The 18,361-nt window shown below is 42.2% G+C and overlaps 1 protein-coding gene across 5 annotated transcripts in view; it reads left to right on the top strand.

Moving 5' to 3' along the window:
- Positions 1-18,361, top strand: part of FRMD4A (FERM domain containing 4A) — a 750,010-nt gene that overhangs the window by 357,235 nt on the left and 374,414 nt on the right. Inside the window, exon 1 of one of the 5 annotated variants that reach the window (XM_070802093.1) lies at positions 3,769-4,222. The exons of the other annotated variants lie outside the window; for them this stretch is intronic. Coding sequence (XP_070658194.1) covers positions 4,157-4,222 — 66 coding nt within the window. The 5' untranslated portion in view covers positions 3,769-4,156. Of the gene's footprint in view, positions 1-3,768; positions 4,223-18,361 lie in introns of those variants that run through there. 5 annotated transcript variants of the gene reach the window in all.

The raw sequence follows: 18,361 nt of genomic DNA, 5'->3' as shown, positions 1-18,361 counted from the left end.
CCATAGGCTGATCCCTGTCTATCCCAGGAAGAGGATTAAAGAAATACACAAGTATATCTTTTATGAAATCCCAGATTTTTTAAATACTTTGTCCAAATTGAATTCTAAAGGCAAGGGGCTCAAGAAAACCTGATTTTGAAAGCTCTCTGGAGCGTCTCAGGAGACCAGAACAGTATTACATTTGTGCATACACCTCACCTCTCCTACAGTCTCCAGGTTATAAGGCCAACAGGTCACTCTTAGATGTGGTGAGAGCAGGTACCTGGCATTTTGGGTTCCTTCAGGGCAGGTAGAGTTTTAACTCTAACTGTTTAAAAAATGCAGCTACATGGCAGGACTTCTGCTGGTGCTGAGTCTTGGTGGCTGACATCGTTTGCTCTGGTACTTGCCTGCATTGCAGACATGGGAAACACATTAGCTCATAGGGAGGTCTGTGAATATGAGTTCACCCATCAGGGAAATATATTTTCTGTACAGTCTTGGCTATTAGAGCCATTCATCACAATACCGTCGCCCCCTCCATGGTGCCTTTGTCTAACAAGAGATGCTTGTCATGAAACCCACTCTAATTCCCCTATTAGAGGCCTGAAAACAGAATCAAAACTATAATTCAGAGAACATTTATGTACAATTTATGACTGACTGTCAAGCTCAACTACTCTGACAGACTCGCAATCTGCTTTATAAATAACATGATGCTTTGTATCAGTTCTTTTCTTGGTGCTTTGTTTTATGCTTGCTTTGCTTAGATGTTATATGCCGAGTAAAGTGGGTCTATACCTCCTTTGGGAAAATGAAAATTCATGGGAAGGTACTAAATTGGAGAGTTTCAGCTGTTCCCACTTTAAAGAGCTCATGAGAAGGGGACGAGTTTTATTATAAACCAGAGAGTTTCATATTTTTGTTCCCTTCTCCAATGCATGTAGGCCACCTTCTCCTTTGGCATCAATATTAACTGTTAAGTGGTCATACTTGTTTGGAGTCAGAAGCTGGAATTTGCATGGATTGTTCAGCAATTATTTAAGGAACAGAACAGAACTCAGTAGACCAAGGCTGTTTTTGTTATAGGACAGTAACAGGATGGGTGGCATCTGTACCACTGTAGGCTTGACAACCAAGTGTTCCTGAGAGATTTACTCAGGCCTGAAAAATTGTCCAAAGCAGTGGTCTTTCTTAAGATACAAGATTTTAGCCCTGAAAGGGAAAGGAATTCTGACACAAGATAAAACCTAGATGAACCTTGAAAACATGATGTTACCGAAAGGACAAATACTGTATGATTCCATTTACATGATGTACCAAGCCATCAAATCCATAGAGACAGAAAGCAGAATGGGGGCTGCCAGGAACTGGGGTGGTGGGGAGTTACAGTTTAATAGGTATAGAGATTGAGTCCTACAAGATGAAAAAGTTCTGGAGGTGGGTTGCACAACCATGTGAATGTCCTTAAAACTGCTGAACTAGCCACTTCAATATAGTCAGTTCAATTCAGTCGCTCAGTTGTGTCCGACTCTTTGCGACCCCATGGACTGCAGCATGCTAGGACTCCCTGTCCATCACCAACTCCAGGAGTTTACCCAGATTCATGTCCATTGAGTCGGTGATGCCATCTAACTATCTCAACCTCTGTTGTCCCCTTCTCCTCCTGCCTTCAATCTTTCCCAGCATCAGGGTCTTTTCCAATGAGTCAGCTCTTCACATCAGGTGGCCAAAATATTGGAGTTTCAGCTTCAACATCAGTCCTTCCAATGAACATCCAGGGCTGATCTCCTTTAGGATGGACTGGTTGGATCTCCTTGCAGGCCAAGGGAACTCTCAAGTCTCCAACACCACAGTTCAAAAGTGTCAATTCTTCAGCTGCTTTCTTTATAGTCCAACTCTCACATCCATACACGACCACTGGAAAAACCATAGACTTGACTAGACGGAACTTTCTTGACAAAGTAATATCTCTGCTTTTTAATATGCTGTCTATGTTGGTCATAACTTTCCTTCCAAGTATTAAGTGTCTTAATTTCATGGCTGCAATCACCATCTCCAGTGATTTTGGAGCCCATAAAAATAAAGTCAGACACTGTTTCCCCATCTATTTGCCCATGAAGTGATGGGACTGGATGCCATGATCTTCGTTTTCTGAATGCTGAGCTTTAAGCCAGCTTTTTCACTCTCCTCTTTCACTTTCATCAAGAGGCTTTTGAGTTCCTCTTCACTTTCTGCCATAAGGGTGGTGTCATCTGCATATCTGAGGTTATTGATATTTCTCCCGGCAATCTTGATTCTAGCTTGTGCTTCTCCCAGCCCAGCGTTTCTCATGATGTACTCTGCATATAAGTTAAATAAGCAGGGTGACAATATACAGCCTTGACGTACTCCTTTTCCTATTTGGAAACAGTCTGTTGTTCCATGTCCAGTTCTAACTGTTGCTTCCTGACCTGCATACAAGTTTCTCAAGAGGCAGGTCAGGTGGTCTGGTATTCCCATCTCTTTCAGAATTTCCACAGTTTATTGTGATCCACACAGTCAAAGGCTTTGGCATAGTCAATAAAGCAGAAATAGATGTTTTTCTGGAACTCTCTTCCTTTTTTCATGATCCAGCGGATGTTGGTAATTTGATATCTGGTTCCTCTGCCTTTTCTAAAACCAGCTTGAACATCTGGAAGTTCATGGTTCACATATTGCTGAAGCCTGGCTTGGAGAATTTTGAGCATTACTTTACTAGCGTGTGAGATGAGTGCAATTGTGCAGTAGTTTGAGCATTCTTTGGCATTGCCTTTCTTTGGGATTGGAATGAAAACTGACCTTTTCCAGTCCTGTGGCCACTGCTGAGTTTTCCATATTTGCTGGCATATTGAGTGCAGCACTTTCACAGCATCATCTTTTAGGATTTGAAATAGCTCCACTGGAATTCCATCACCTCCACTAGCTTTGTTCGTAGTGATGCTTCCTAAGACCCACTTGATTTCACATTCCAGGATGTCTGGCTCTAGGTGAGTGAGCACACCATCATGATTATCCGGGTTGTGAAGATATTTTTTGTATAGTTCTTCTGTGTATTCTTGCCACCTGTTCTTAATATCTTCTGCTTCTGTTAGGTCCCTACCATTTCTGTCCTTTATTGAGCCAACTTTGGGTGAAATGTTCCCTTGGTATCTAATTTTCTTGAAGAGATCTCTAGTCTTTCCTATTCTATTGTTTCCCTCTATTTCTTTGCATTGATCGCTGAGGAAGGCTTGCTGGTTAATTTCATGCTATGCTATTTTACTACAGTTAAAACCTTTTAGGTAAAAACAAGAAGAAGCAAACTCTGGAGGCAGAAAAGAAGAAATGGCCTTTGCAAGATTGAGTGGATAGTCTTTCACTGGCAGAAGCTTGAGGAGTTGACGCAAAGAGATTCAATTTTTTTCCTTGATGTTTATCTACTCTTACAGAGGAGGGGGTGGGGAGGACGCAGGACGGGGGTGAGTCTAAGGATCTAATAATATTCTGAGGGAAAATGTCGTTTCCTTGTTTTTCACAAGACTATGTGCTTTTCTGTCATCATGTACAGAACAAGGTCTGATGGGGGTTTTACAAAGAACCATTGATGGTGTGTCTGTGTGAATTGCCCCGGCATCGGTCACAGCCAACTTCGGCAGGACCCACTGCCCCCGCTCTACAATACGCTCCAGTGTGTTTGGCCGTTTATGAAAGGTCACAAGTGAACTGAGAAATGGGCTGGAGTCAAAAACATGTGGCCCTATAAATATCAGAGCCAGACGGTTTAGTCCATTTCTTCCCCACTCTCCCTACTCACCCCATCTTGCTTTCTCGCTCTCTCTCTCACCCACTGTCGGGATTTCCCTGCCTTTCCTACGGCACCTCAGACCCTGAAGTTATCAAGAGCCAGGATTCTTCACTGCGTGACATCATTTTATATCCAGACTGGTTCCACAGAACCCTTAATACAGCTTCCTTTTTTTCCCCCAATCCTTTATGATTTCTGGCTACAAAGCTCTACCTGGACAGTCTGCAATGCTCTGTTCTCTTTTGAGAGTTTCTACTTCCCATTAGTGGCGATTCTGCCTTGTCATTAAATTTGTCACCAAATTTTCCGAGCAGAGGAGTGTACAGGTTTGGGCCGTCAGGGGGGACCAGATCACCCAGCGGATCGTCCGTTATGACTTTAGCTGCCAAACTGGAGGACTTTGAGGTGACACTGGAACACCTGCTCATGGATGTATTTGTAAGTAAAAGCAGACCCTCCCTCTGCCACCCCCAGGGTCTTCGTGTCCCCATCACTGGGTCTGAGTCTCTTCCACAATCATCCAGTCCTTCCTGTGCTGTTGTTAATTTCTTCCTCCTGTGCCTCTAGGGGGAGAAAACCATAAAGTCACTAAATGCCTGAGCTGTGCAGATTGGTCTATATGGATTACAAAGCAGAGTAGCGGCTTTTTAAACCAAATAACTTGCACAAGTAGGAATGAATGAGATGAAGAAATAAAAAGCGTTTGCCAGAAGAGACCAAAGCAGCTTCAAAAGGCATTGCCGAGGAAAATCAAATTCGTTTGTTAAGGGAAGCAATCCCTCTAGAAAAAAGGGGAGGGTTGCCTGAAAAGTGTGTAGTTTGCTGATGAAGGATGCAGAGGGCAGGGCAGCATGAAGCCCCCTCTCCAGTGCCTGGATCCCTGCCTCTTTCCTCTTTCATAGGTATCAGGTTACTAAGACTTCCTCAGGAGTTGATTTTATAGGGAAGGCTGTTTGAATGATCCTCTCTTTTAAAGAAAAAGCACTTGACAGGGACAACTTCTGTACCGTGATACAGAAACTCAGAAACACAGTCTTTGAAAACCCTCGGCGTTTGTAACAACCTAAGCAGTGTTGCTGTGCCACACTGGCCACAGTCTTTCTCAGTCTTTCCTGGGGGTTTTCTGTCAATGATAGGGTCTGTCTGCTTGGTGGGGGTTTAGGAAACTCCAGACTGTGTGAAACATGCAGGTGGTTACCTTCCAAGAACAGCGCTGGCTCTGCCCTGGGAAAAGGCAGCTGGAGTGCATTTGGAGGACAAGCCATCCTGCCTCTCAAATCTGGAAAAGGCTTTCGGAAGGTTGGCTCTTTCTGTACTCTGCATCACTGAAGCCCTTTCAGGAACCTTTCGGGGAATGGTGTGTTTTGGCAGATGTGAGAGTCTGGGGCTTTTTCTCTTTATTAATTTATAATTTGTCTTCAAATTGAGGCAACATGATGCTGGCAGGATTCCCAGAAGGAATCAACTTTTCCAGGGCTGGGAAACGGGATCTCAGGGATTCACAGTCACTCTGGCCATAGGGCCAGGAAATTACGCCCTAAGGAGGAGAGTTGTCAAGAACTGAGAGGGTCCTTCTGGGTTTCCAGTGATGGGAGACCCACAGCTAGCATCCTTACTTTATCTGAAGTAGAAAGAGATGGAATGGCAGGATGAGAGGGTTTCTCTAATGGCTGATATCCTCTATCCAGCCACCACTGCCTGCCACAGTGGGGCTGGTGGCCGGTGGCCATAGGGTCTTGCGTGGGACGGTCTGTGGTATATCAAAGAGTTGATGTGAGTTTAGTTTGAGGGGGTACAAAATTAACCAAGGAGTTGTTTTCTCTAAATACCACCAAGTCATTAATATATCACCCTTCTCTCCTTAACCACCTGTACCCCTATGCTCTTTTACCAATGCTTCCATCTCCACTGTCTTGTTTGGAAGGTCCTAGAAAGGATTGCTGTCACACCCTCCATCCTTTTCAAGAAATGCAACCCATAATTTCATGGCCCCAGTTTAGGTCCTCACTACTCTCACTTGGGCTAAGCATCTAATTATCCTCCTGTTGTATCCAGTGTTTCTCCTCCAGTTAATCCTACCATTATCATCTCCAGATCAATCTCCTGACACTCTATTTTTTAATTCATAAAAAATAAATTTACACTAGTTTTAGATTCACAGCACAACTGAGCAAAACGTATAAAGATTTCCCATATACCCCTGTCCCCACACACTCACAACACCCCATGCTACAGATATCCTCAATAAGAGTAGTACATTTGCTACAATTGATGAACCTACCCTGACACATCATTATCCCTAAAAGTCAATATTTCACATTAAGGGTTACTCTTGGTGTTGTCTGAACAAATGTGTAATAATGTGTATCCACCATTACTGTATCACACAAGGTAGTTTCACTGCCCTAAAAGTCCTCTGTTCTGCATCTGTTCCTACATCTCTCTCCCCTAATGCCTAGCAACTAATAATCTTTTTATTGACTCCATAGTTTTGCCTTTTCCAGAATGCCATATAGTTGGAATCATAAATATATAGCTTGGCTTCTTTCACTTAGCAATATGAATTTAGGCGTGTGTGCTCAGTCATGTCCAACTCTTCGAGACCCCATTGACTGTAGCCTTCCAGGCTCCATGGGATTCCCCAGGCAAGAATACTGGAGTGGGTAGCCATTTCCTCTTCCAGGGAGATCTTCCCAATCCAGAGATCAAACCCAAGTCTCCTACATCTCCTGCATTGGCAAGTGAATTCTTTTCCACTGTACCACCTGGGAAGCCCGTATGAATTTAAGTTTCTTCCATTTCTTTTCATGGCTTGATAGCTCATTTTTTCAGTACTGAATATTATTCCATTGTCTGGATATACTACAGTCTGTTTATTCATTAACCTACTGAAAGAGAACTTAATTTCAAATTTTGGCAATTATGAATAAGCTTCTATAAACATCCATGTGCAGGTTCCATTATGGCTGTAAGTTTCAGTTCATTTGAGTAAATGCCAAGGAGCTTGATTGCTGGATTATATGATAAGAGCATATTTCATTTTGCAAGAAACAGCCAAATTGCCTTCCAAACTGTGCCATTTTGCATTCCCACTGAATGAGAGCTCCTGTTATTTTACATTCTTGCCATTTGGTATTATCAGTGTTTTGGATTTTGACCATTTTGATAAGTAGGTAGTGGTATCTTATTATTGTCTTAATTTGCATTTCCTTTATAATAATAGATGATTTTGAGCATCTTTTCAATACCTTTGCTCTTTTGCCAAAATCACTTTTTTTTGTATTTATGTAGGTTTATTTCTGGGCTATTTATTCAGTTATATGGGTCTAATCTATTCTTGTACCAATAGCATACTGTTTTAATCAGTGTAACTTTCTAGTAAGTCAAAGTTAGGTAGTGTCAGCTCTTTGACTTGGTTTTTTTCACCAATATTGTGTCAACTAATCTGTATCTTTTGCCTCTCCATATAAATTTCAGAATCAGTTTGTTGATATCCATAAAATTGTTTGCTGGGATTTTGATTGAGATTGTATTAAACACATAGATCAAGTTGGGAAGAACTAGCATTCTTGTAATATTGAGCCTTCCTATCCAGGAACATAGAATATTTCTCCATTTATTTTGTTCCTCTCTGGTATCTCTCATGACAGTTTTCTCATTTTACTCATATATATCTTGTACATATTTTGTTAGAATTATACTTAAACATTTTGTTTGGGGGAGTGTTAATGTAAATGGGACGGTTTCCCTGGTGGCTCACATAATAAAGAACCTGCCTGCAATGAAGGAGACCTGGGTTCCATCCCTGAGTCAGGAAGATTCCCTGGAGAAGGGAATGGCAACTCACTCCAGTATCCTTGCTTGGTGAATTCCATGGACAGAGGAGCCTGGCAGGCTACAGTCCATGGGGTCACAAAGAGTTGGACACAACTGAGCAACTAACACACACACAATGTAAATGATAATATATTTTTCATTTTTAATTTCACTTGCTCATTGCTAATATCTGGGAAAGCTGTTGACTTTTGTATGTTAACTTTGTATCTTGTAAACTTCCTATAATCACTTATTAGTTCCAAGTATATTTTTGTCAATTCCTTCAAATTTTCTACATGGATAATCATGTCATTTGTGAACAAAGACAGTTTTATTTCCTCTTTCCAAATCTATATAACTTTTGTTTCTTTTTCTTGTCTTATTGTATTATTTAGGACTTTGTTCAATAAGATGTTAAAGCAATGCTGAGAAAGATATCCTTTCCTTGTTCCTGATCTTAGAGGGAAAACTTTAAGTTTATCACTGCTAAGTATGATGTTAGCTGTAGGGTTTTGAGGATATTCTTTATCAAGCTGGGGAAGTTTACCTCTGAGCCCTAGTTTACTGAGAGGTTTTTTTTTTTTTTTTTGTCATGAATGGGTGTTGAATTTTGTCTAATTCCTTCTCTGCATATATTGATATGATCATGTGATTTTTTTCTGTAGCTTTCTGATATGATGAAATACATTAGTTAATTTTTGAATGTGTAAACAGCCTGGGATAAATCCAACTTGGGCATAGTATATAATTCTTTTTATATCTGTTGTATTCTATTTGCTAATATTTTGTTGAGGATTTTTATATCTATGTTCACAAGAGATATCAGTCTGTAGTTTCCTTTTCTAATAATATCCTTGTCTGGTTTTGACATTAGAGCAATGCTAGCTTCATAGAATGAGTTAGGAAGTCTTCTGTTTCTGTTTTCTGGAAAAGGCTGTTGAGAATTGGTGTACTTTCTTCTGTAAATGTTCAGTAGAATTCATCAGTGACTCCCACCTACCTTCTGACTTCTCTCAAGATTTTTTCTTTATCACACATTCAAGATTTTTTTCTTTACTCTATGTTCATAGCATAGAGTAAAGTAAACTATTTACAATAGCCAACCATCTAGGAAACAACCTAAATGTCCAATGACAGATGGATGGATAAAGAAAATATATATACGCATGTATTCCAATAGTAATATTCCATATAATATGGAGTATTACTCAGCCATAAAAAGAATGAAATAGTGCCATTTGTAGCAACATGAATGGACCTAGAGACCATCGTGCTAAGTGATGTAAACCAGGAAGAGAAAGACAAGTATCATATGACACCACTTATTATATGTAGAATCTAAACAATGACACAAATGAACATATCTACAAAACAGAAGCAGACTTACAGACACAGAGAATCTATTTGTGGTTGCCAAGGAGGCAGGGCAGCGGGGAGGGACAGATTGGGAGTTTGGGATTAGCAGATGCAAGCTATTATACACAGAATGGATAAACAACAAGGTCCTACTGTATAACCCAGGGCACTCTATTCAGTATCTTATAATAAACCTTAATGGAAAAATAGGAAAAATACTTTTTTAAAAAAAGATTTTTTTCCTTTGTCTTTGATCTTCTGAAGTTTAACAATAATATTCCTAAGTGTAGTTTGTTTGTTTGTTTGTTTTTGTGGGGTTTTTTGGTGTGTGGTTTTGTGGTGGGGGCTGATTTTAGGGTTTTGTAGGTAGGGGGATTTGTCTGGTTTGATAGTCTCTGAGCTTTCTAGATCTATGTTTTGTGCCTGACACTAAATTTGGAGAAATTCTCAGTCATTGTTTCTTCAAACATTGCTTCTGTTTTTTCTTTTTTTCTCTCTTTCTTCTATTTCCATTATGCCTGTGTTACATGTTTTGTAGCTGTCCCACAGTTCTTGCATATTCCATTCTGGTTTTATTTGCAGTCTTTTTTTTCTCTTTGCTTTTCAATTTTAGGAGTTTCTGTTGTCACATCCTCAAGCTCAGAGATTCCTTCCTCAGCCATGTCCAGTCAACTGATGGAATCATCAAAGGCATTCTTCATTTGTCTTACAGTGTTTTTGATCTCTAGAGTTTTTGATTCTTTCTTAGAATTTCCATCTCTCTGTTTATGTTATTCATCTGTTCCTTTATATAATTAACCTTTCCATTAATGCCCTTAGGATAAAAATCATTGCTTCTATTGTTGCTGTTTGTTTGTTTGCTTTCTGGTCTGATTTAGTTCCAACACTCCTTACATGTCTGACTCTGGCTCTGATGCTTGTTCAACTGAACTGTATCTTTAAAATGTTTCTCACTTTGAGGAAACCTTGTAATTTCAAGGTGGACATGATGTACTGTATAAAAGGAACTGTGCTGAATGGGCTTTTAGCAATGAGGCGGTGAGGTGAGCATTGGGGCATTTGATAGTCCCGTGTGAGGTCTCACTATTTTAGAAGCCTATGGCCTTAGGCTGTGAATTTTACAGCACTTCTCAGGGATTCCCCCTTTTAGGTGAGACAGAATGGATGGAGGGGGCTGGAGTTGGCATTTCCCTTCCTGCAAGTAGGTTATGCTCTGATTCAACCTCAACTGTTTAGGCTCTGGTAAAATATTTTCTCCTGAAGGCAGCCTTGTTCAGAAGCACAGAATGCTCTGCTGTATCTCTACAAACACATCTCTAAAGAATACTGAGAATGAGCTTCAATGTCGCATGGATTTGAGGTCTCAATCACAGTTTTGCAAGTGTTTAATCTTGATGAGCTTTGTCTTCCTCATCAAAATGTAGCTAATACTACCCAGGTTATAGGATCACAGTGAAGGTTTAAAAGAGGTCATTTAGAGCAAGAACCCAGAGCCATGCCTGATGCAGAGGAGGCACTGGGTGAGTAAATGATCTTCTTCCTTTGCCTTCTCCTATAAAAGGTATTGGTTGGTTGGTGGGTTTTTAAATAAATTTCATTTATTTATTTGTAAATTATGGCTGCACTGGGTCTTCGTTGTGGCTCACGGGCTTTCTCTAGTTACAGCACACGGAGGCTTCTCTAGTTGCAGTGCTTGGGTTCTTTAGTTGCCCTGTGGTGTGTGGGATCTTAGTTCTTCAAACAGGGATCAAACCCACATCCCCTGCATTTGAAGGTGGATTCTTAACCACTGGACAACCAGGGAAGTCCCAAGGCATCGATTTTAAGTCCCTAATGGTAAAAGGTTATATCCCATGTCTTTGCCTCTAAAGCTCTCTCTCACTCCCATCACCAAACCTTTTCCTTTGAATGATCAGGGGTTTGGGTTCTGTGAAAGGACAGTATTTGCTCCCTGCCTCAACCACATCAACCTATGGCCATTTCTCCTGACTCCTTCCAAAATGGCAGCAGGTACCTCGTCCTGAACTCACCCAGCAGCGGACGGGAACGGAGCCCTGGGCACAGGCTGTGCTTGGCTTCTGCTCTCCATTGGGATCCCCTGGTGGGGCCTTTTAGCAAAGGGACCTGAGTCTGCAGCTCCCAGTAGAGAGCCAGGAAGAGTGTTCGACATCCCACATGGCTTGGGAGGATAAAAGCCCATGTACGAATGAGGGGATGTGATACCTACAGCCCAGTGTACCCCTCTCTGCATTCCTGGGGACTATAGGCTTTCTCACGTGTGTCTAATTGTCTAGAAAGAATATTTGCAGCCAAGTCCCATTAGCCTTGAGTTTCCTCCGTAGCTCATTAGAATGTCATCTAACTATCTCAACAACAGCTGTTTCCATATTGACACTTCCTTTCCAGGATTACAAAGATCCACTGGGGGATTTCGTGGGAATGCAAGGCTTCTGCAAGATGAGATAAAAGGGACACATCAGGCGTAGTGTTTCATAATTAGTTGTCACCACTCTGAGGCTTCTGTAGCTGCTGCAATGCTGCTAGGCTCACAAAAGGAAGTAACACATGTGTATATGCGTGAGCATTCATACACGCAAACACAACCCAACACTGAGGGAAAGAGTTCAAAAGGTGAGATCAAGACTTCCCTGGCAGCCCAGTGGTTGAGACGCCACACTTCCACTGCAGGGGGTGTGGGTTCAGCCCCTGGTGGGAAAACTGAGATCCCACATGCCATGCAGCATAGCCAAAAAAAAAAGGTGAGATCACTCAAAAGCATGAATGACCCTTCAGGACTGGCTCCAGAATTGATGGCAGTGCCTTTGCTGATGTGTTTGTCTTTTTCCTTTTGTCTGTCTATCCTCATCTTGTTTCAAAAGATGTACGGTACTTCTTTCCGAGGTGTAGCTTAAAAGCTAGGCATTTTAAGCTATCGGCCATTTTCAACAGCCATTTCAATAGCATATTCATGGACAGAGAACCCGGTAACAAGACACTGAAAGAAAAGACACCAGAGGAAATGAGGCAGGTCTCCTGAAACATTTACTCGTTGAATTAAATAACCCCAGTATCTGGACCCAAATCTGTCCATTCAGAAAGAGGTCTGGCAATCCGGCTCTGCTTCCACAGCCAGCATCTGCAGTCAGCATTCCACGCACACCTTCTCAGGGCCATGAATGCCCTTCTAATTACCACTCACTACCCCCAGGCCTTATCTGGCTCAAATTATCTTGAACATTGCTCTTTCTCTTGACAGTTTCTCATTTTTATCAAAATTATACGTGTGCATGGCAATTTTCATAGCATTTTAAAGTTGAAGAATACTGGACAATTTGTAAACACAAACAGCAGGCTCCATTTCCACTTCTTTTCATCTCTTGAGTCCCTCTCCCCAGGGGCGCCATGGACATTTTCTTTCAACTGTTGCTTCTGGTAGTTAATGCCAGATTTCTCGATCATCTGTTTATACTGTGATTTCTTAATCACTCAATTTTGGGCATTTTATGCTGCCACCCTGAGAGATGAGGCTTAGAATTTACTTCAGTTGTTACTCCACATCCCTACAGGCTCACACATCTCCTTTCCTATTTTCTCAAAGTATCTATATCACAGTTTAAATCAAAATTCACTTTTATTATGACTATCAAGGTATTGTTTACAGCTGACAACTATTGTATAGTGTCATTACATAGCCTGGATTTTCCAACTTTATGTTTTCCCAGGAATTAATAGTTGCCTTATTTAATTATTCGCTCACTTAATATTCTGTTATGCCCATCAAGTATTTTTCTCTAAGATCTTCAATAGAGCTGTGTCTCTCCTTTCAATTTGGCAAATTCATTTTTTGCCACTCAATCTATTCTTTTTTCTTTTTTTTGAGGCATCCTTCCTAGATCCCTCCATCCTCCTACACCAATTCAACTAGCTCTCTTAAGTCTCCTAAATGATTGTCTTCTTGAGGCTCCCTTTTCTTCACCATTATTCTGGGAATCTCTTTGCACCTGTCCTGTGATTCATTCTCCTTTTCTTGGAACTCAGGTTCTCCTCTTTGTAGGTTTAACTTTCTTTTCCTGGAGATCATCTTCCAGTAAGCTCCTGAGAAAAAGTCCATGAGAAGTAAATTTTTGTGTTCTTGAATGTCTTCCCTCACACTTGACTAATAACTTGTCTAGTGGTTATGTGTCTGCTGTTGAAATCCAGACCTACATTTCCAAGCTTGACTTCCCTCTTTAGTTTCAGGTCAAAACGTTCATGCACCAAAAATTCTGTACATTCAGAGCTATGCTTATCATCTTCCAAATCTCCCCCATCTCCTGTGTACTTACCTGAACTTATAGGACCTTTCTTCCTCTAGCCCCTCAGTAGAGAGGAACACTATTCTTCCTTCCAGCATTTATAACTTGCCAACATCATGTATTCAACCTTTCACCATCATTCTAGCTCTGGAGTTAATCATCACTCATTTGGACAATTGTGTTGACATTGTAGCTGCTCTCCTTGTCTCTACACACCTTGACTCTCCATTCTACCCTTCATCCTTTATCCCTCAAGTTAAAAATATTCAGGAAGGTAGTATCATTCCTTTCAAAAACAACTTTTAATGACTCTTTCTTGCAAATCAAATAAGATCTAAAATATATTCTTCTATAGCATTAAAGTCAGAATATGGTCTCATTGTCATTTGTGACCACCTTGTTCTCACACATGTGATTCACTGTCTCCTTCAAGTTTCACAACAGTCTATTATCTGTGTTCATGCTATAGGGGTTTAAAATTCAAATAGTATAGGATATGCAAGCAGACAGTAATAGAATCCCCTACTCATCCTCATTTAAATCTAAGGATTTGCCCACTGAAAATATTTTTTCTCATTTTGGCCATGATTTGATATTGAGAAAACATTTGGCATTTTGACTTACAGGAGCCCTCTAAGGCACACTCAAGATAAGCCACATTCCTAAAATGTGTCACCCAACTTCCTAATAGATTCAAACGTTTTCTTTCCTCTTCTAGGGCAAATACAGACAATGTGGCTTATTACAGAGACACCTGGGTAAATGGGCACTTACCCTTGGGAGTGACACACTCCTGGGCACAGGAGAGAAAGCAAGCCGATGGCCCAAGAGAAAACCATCCCTTTCTGCAGTACCAAAGATATCACTTAAACCAAGATGAACCTTTCTCCTATTGAAGAAAAGTGCATGTTAAACTTCTCCTCTCTGGGAAAAGGAAGCATGGAAATTAGCAGCAGATTTAAGAGTGGGTCATTTACCACCCAATGCTTAACTGAAATTTGACAGCTAAAAGATAAATCAAAAGTCAACCTCCATTGACTGTTTGGAAGTATACTACATATATATTCAGCTAATCCTGGGTGGTCAATACCACAGATAAGGACATTATTTATCTGTCCATTCTAGGTGCAATTACACAGTTTAACCAGTACAAACAGCACTTCATAAATATCACAGATCAATGCTAGTTATCAAAATCCATCCACAACCGATAGCACATGAAAAAGGGTTTTGCAAAATGGCCTTGAAAGCCAATCTAAATGACCAGTCCCACACAGGTCAGCTTATTGACTTCTTAATCACACAGGCATCCTGGCAACCTTATTGATTCCTCAGGACCTGGCCGTGACATCACTCCTAACAGCACATGCACTCAGCCATTATTGCCATGCAGAAAAGCCATCATTCCACGCTGCGGCCATCGATTGCCTGACTTAGTCTCATGCTGGGAAGGGCAAGTGAAGCTCTGATGAGGAGGCAGGGGGCAAATCATACCCAGGTTCCATGTGAAGAATTTTCCTGTGGAGGAATAAGATCCATCAGCTGCTTACAATCCAGGAGCTCTGCCTTTTCCCTCTTTCCCTGGGTGACTAGTTGAAATAATCCTGCCAGCATGTTGATGAGTCCTTTATTTGATGTCCATGAAGCAAGGGTTGCTAAGACAGAATATGGACTAATCCTCCACATAAGCCATTAATATCTTCCACTTGACATTCTCTTCCCCTTGATCACTATCATAAAGATTGAATGGGATTCTGGGATGCTTGGTTAGTAAGCAAGGTTTCCATCAGCAAAATGCTATGTTTTCTTCCCGGTCCTGGAAGACTGAGATCTGTTCTTTTGTGATGGGATGTGTGTCTTTGAATTGATGGAGATAGAGGGTCTTACTCTGGACTAACTAATTCTGTACCCAAACGAAACATCCTCAAGAGGGAGTTCTCAAAATCTTTTTATCCCACCAAAAAAAGTGGGGCTTAGCTGGATGACCTTTAGGGAATTCAGATGGATGAAACGTGGCCATCATAGCAGGATATTGTATGAAGAGGGAGAGAAGTAGATGGTGAGGCCCAGGAAGGCTGTTGTGGTAACAGGAAAACAGAGTGTGTGTGTGTGTGATTTACAAAAACCTTTCACAAACATGATTTCATTTTCTCTTGACGGGTAGGTGTTCAGTAACCTTCCAGGTGCCGGGTCAGGTATTAGGTCAGCATTCTTTCACTTCCCCAGAGACCCTCATCAAGGACAGGAACTGAGTTTTAGGGACAAAAGAAAACTCTTCCAATAAGCAAAAGGTTTCTTATGTCTTCAATTCTAGGCACATCTAGGAGAGTGTAACAGTTCATCAACTGTGAGGCCACTTACCGCGGACCCCAGACAGGTGACTCCACTTCTTCCTACCTTAGTTTCTTCATCCAGGGAAAACAAGGGTACCTATTTGATAAGGTGTTGTTTGAATTAAGGAAAGGACTGTATTTAAAAAAAAAAAAAAAAAAAACCTTGAGAAGAGTTCCTGAAATAGACAACATTGGTTTAGACAAGGGTAAGGTTAGTGTGGAGTTTGGTATGAAATACAAGTAGAGCACAGACAATGTCATTGTCACCTCAGAAGCAAATAATAGATTCATCTTCGTCCACCAAACCTTTCCCAGCAAGGATGAGTGGGAGTCAAACTGAAGGATTCGGGTTATACTTCTTTTCTTTGCCTGGATGGTCATGGAAAAAAATCTGTTCCATGAAGCCCAGGACAGAGCCCAACTAGATAAAAGAAGCTTGCAACAGAAAGAGAGGAAAAGGGGTAAGGGGAAGAAGGGAAGGAAAAATTCATCTGCTTACTCAAGCTAGCTACCATCCTACCCACTGCTTCTTCCAAATGCCATAGGAGGAGGGAAGGTCTGTCCAAAGCTGGGTAATGACTACCATGCCTAGCACCAGGGTAAACCTTAGTTCCAACCAAGAGAAACCAAAACTCCTGCACGGGGACCTGTAGATAATCCCACGGGCTCTGGGCACATGAGGTCCAGGGACACCAGTGTTGCTCCACATCTTGGTTCTGTTCTTTGGGATATTGGGTTTCATGTTTGGCCTAAATTCCAGCCACTTTTCAAACAGAAAATTACAACTGTCGGCAGTATTTCTGTTTGCATAGCCTCAGTCACAGCTTACTCTAATATGATGTGACAAGAATCACCCAAGTTAGCTGAGTTAGGAGCTGGTGGAAAAGGTACTGGAATGTTGAAGAAAGACAGGGCTTCCCTCCCGCCTGCTGGAGGGATTTTCCAAATCGGTTAGGAATGTGTTGCCTTCCTGTGTTTGGGTGCATCTCAGCTGATCGATTCTCTCACCCATTTTACGTGACAGTCGTTAAAAACTCCACACTTCATTCAAGAGTCAGAGCTGGATGATGCTGGACGTGGGGAAGGTGGGACAGGTCAAGTCAAAACAGTTTCTCTCTGGGTCAGACAGGGGTTTAAACCCAGTCTTGTCCTCGCAGGACGCCTGTGCATTCCTGGAAGTCCCTGCCCACCTCCCCACCCCCACCTTACCCACTGCTAGGGATTTCTCACTGCAGTTCCCAGGCACAAGCGATACCTCTTAACTTTCCTGAACCCAATGCCAGCGTGTGGGGAAGGCGGACAGGAGGCGGTTCTGCCATCAGTGATTCTCTAACACCAGGCAGGTCCTAGTCTACCTGGAGACAGCATCGTTTCCCGTGCGTTGAGGGCTCAGTCCTACAAGCCTTCCCCACCCCCAATTTCAGACACTAATTGCAAGTCCAGGTTGTCATGACCAGACGGCTGTAAATCAGATCTTCTTTGGGAGTTTGGTTCATTTGCTAGAGCAGCTTACAGAACTCAGACACATTTTGGTTACTAGATGACCAATTGATTATTAAAGGATACAACTCAGGAACAGTCAGATGGAAGAGAAGCATGGGACAAACTATGAGTGCACCCATCGCCCGCACATCTCCAACCGGAAGCTCTTCAAACAACAGACTACTGGGATTTTATGGATGCTTCATTACATAGTCAGGATTAATTACGTCATCAGCCCTTGGTGACTGATTCAACCTCCAGCCCCTCCCCTCTCCCCAGAAGTCAGGGAGTAGGGCTGAAATTTGCAGCCCTCCAGTCACAGGCTGGGTTCCTCAGGTGACCAGCCCCATTCTTAGGTGTCCTAGGGACTTTCCAAACTTCACCTTATGAATATAGCAAAAGTTCCTCTATCACTCTCACTGGTTAGAAAATTCCAAGAGTGTTAAGAGTTTTGTGCCAGGAAAGGAGACTAAGACCAAATGTATATACTTTTTTATTTTTTAATAATTGTATTTGTTTATTTATGGCTGTGCTGGGTCTTCACTACTGCATGGGCTTTTCTCTAGTTGCGGCGACAGGAGGCTACTTTATCGCAGTGTGCAAGCTTTTCATTGAGGTGGCTTCTCTTGTGGAACAGGGGCTTGAGGGCATGCAGGCTTCAGAAGCTACAGCTCCCGGGCTCTAGAGCGCAGACTCAGTAGTTGTGGTACTGGTTGCTTCACGGCACGTGGGATCCTCCCTGATCAGGGATTGAACCCGTGTCTCCTGTGTTGGCAGGCAGATTCTTTACCACTGAGCCCTCAAAGGGAAGCCCTCAAAGGCATATTTTTTACTAAAGATCACAATATCTAACTCTCTCCCAGGTGGTCACATAAATCCCTCTCTTTGCCCCCAGCCTCCATCTGCCTTCCTCCACACAACACGCTAAGCACCTGGGATGAGCCAAGGCTGTGGGATGGGAGTGACCTCCTTCCTTTTGCTTCCAGCGGCTGCTCCAGGCACCCCCCTTTCCCGGTCACCTTCCCTGAGGGCACCCCACAGCCAGTCCCTTCTCCAGGTCTGAGTTGAGGGACAAATGGCGCCCCCTTCACTCTCATCCTCCTGCCTGGACAGCCTGAAGGGAAAGTCAACTGAGGGCTTCAGAACCTCCCTCGCAAACCCTTGAGGGGGGTTGGAAGAAGGTGGCTCCTGCTGCCTTGAAACCACAGATAAAACTTAGCAAGAGCCCTTTCGCATCCTCCTCAACAGACAAGAAATAATGGCTTGAGGTGGACGTTGGGAGAAGCACCTCAACT

The sequence above is a fragment of the Bos indicus genome, chromosome 13 (assembly GCF_029378745.1).
Source record: "Bos indicus isolate NIAB-ARS_2022 breed Sahiwal x Tharparkar chromosome 13, NIAB-ARS_B.indTharparkar_mat_pri_1.0, whole genome shotgun sequence".
Lineage (NCBI taxonomy): Eukaryota > Metazoa > Chordata > Mammalia > Artiodactyla > Bovidae > Bos > Bos indicus.
Note: the sequence above shows the minus strand (reverse complement) of the source record. Positions and strands in the feature narration are given on the sequence as shown.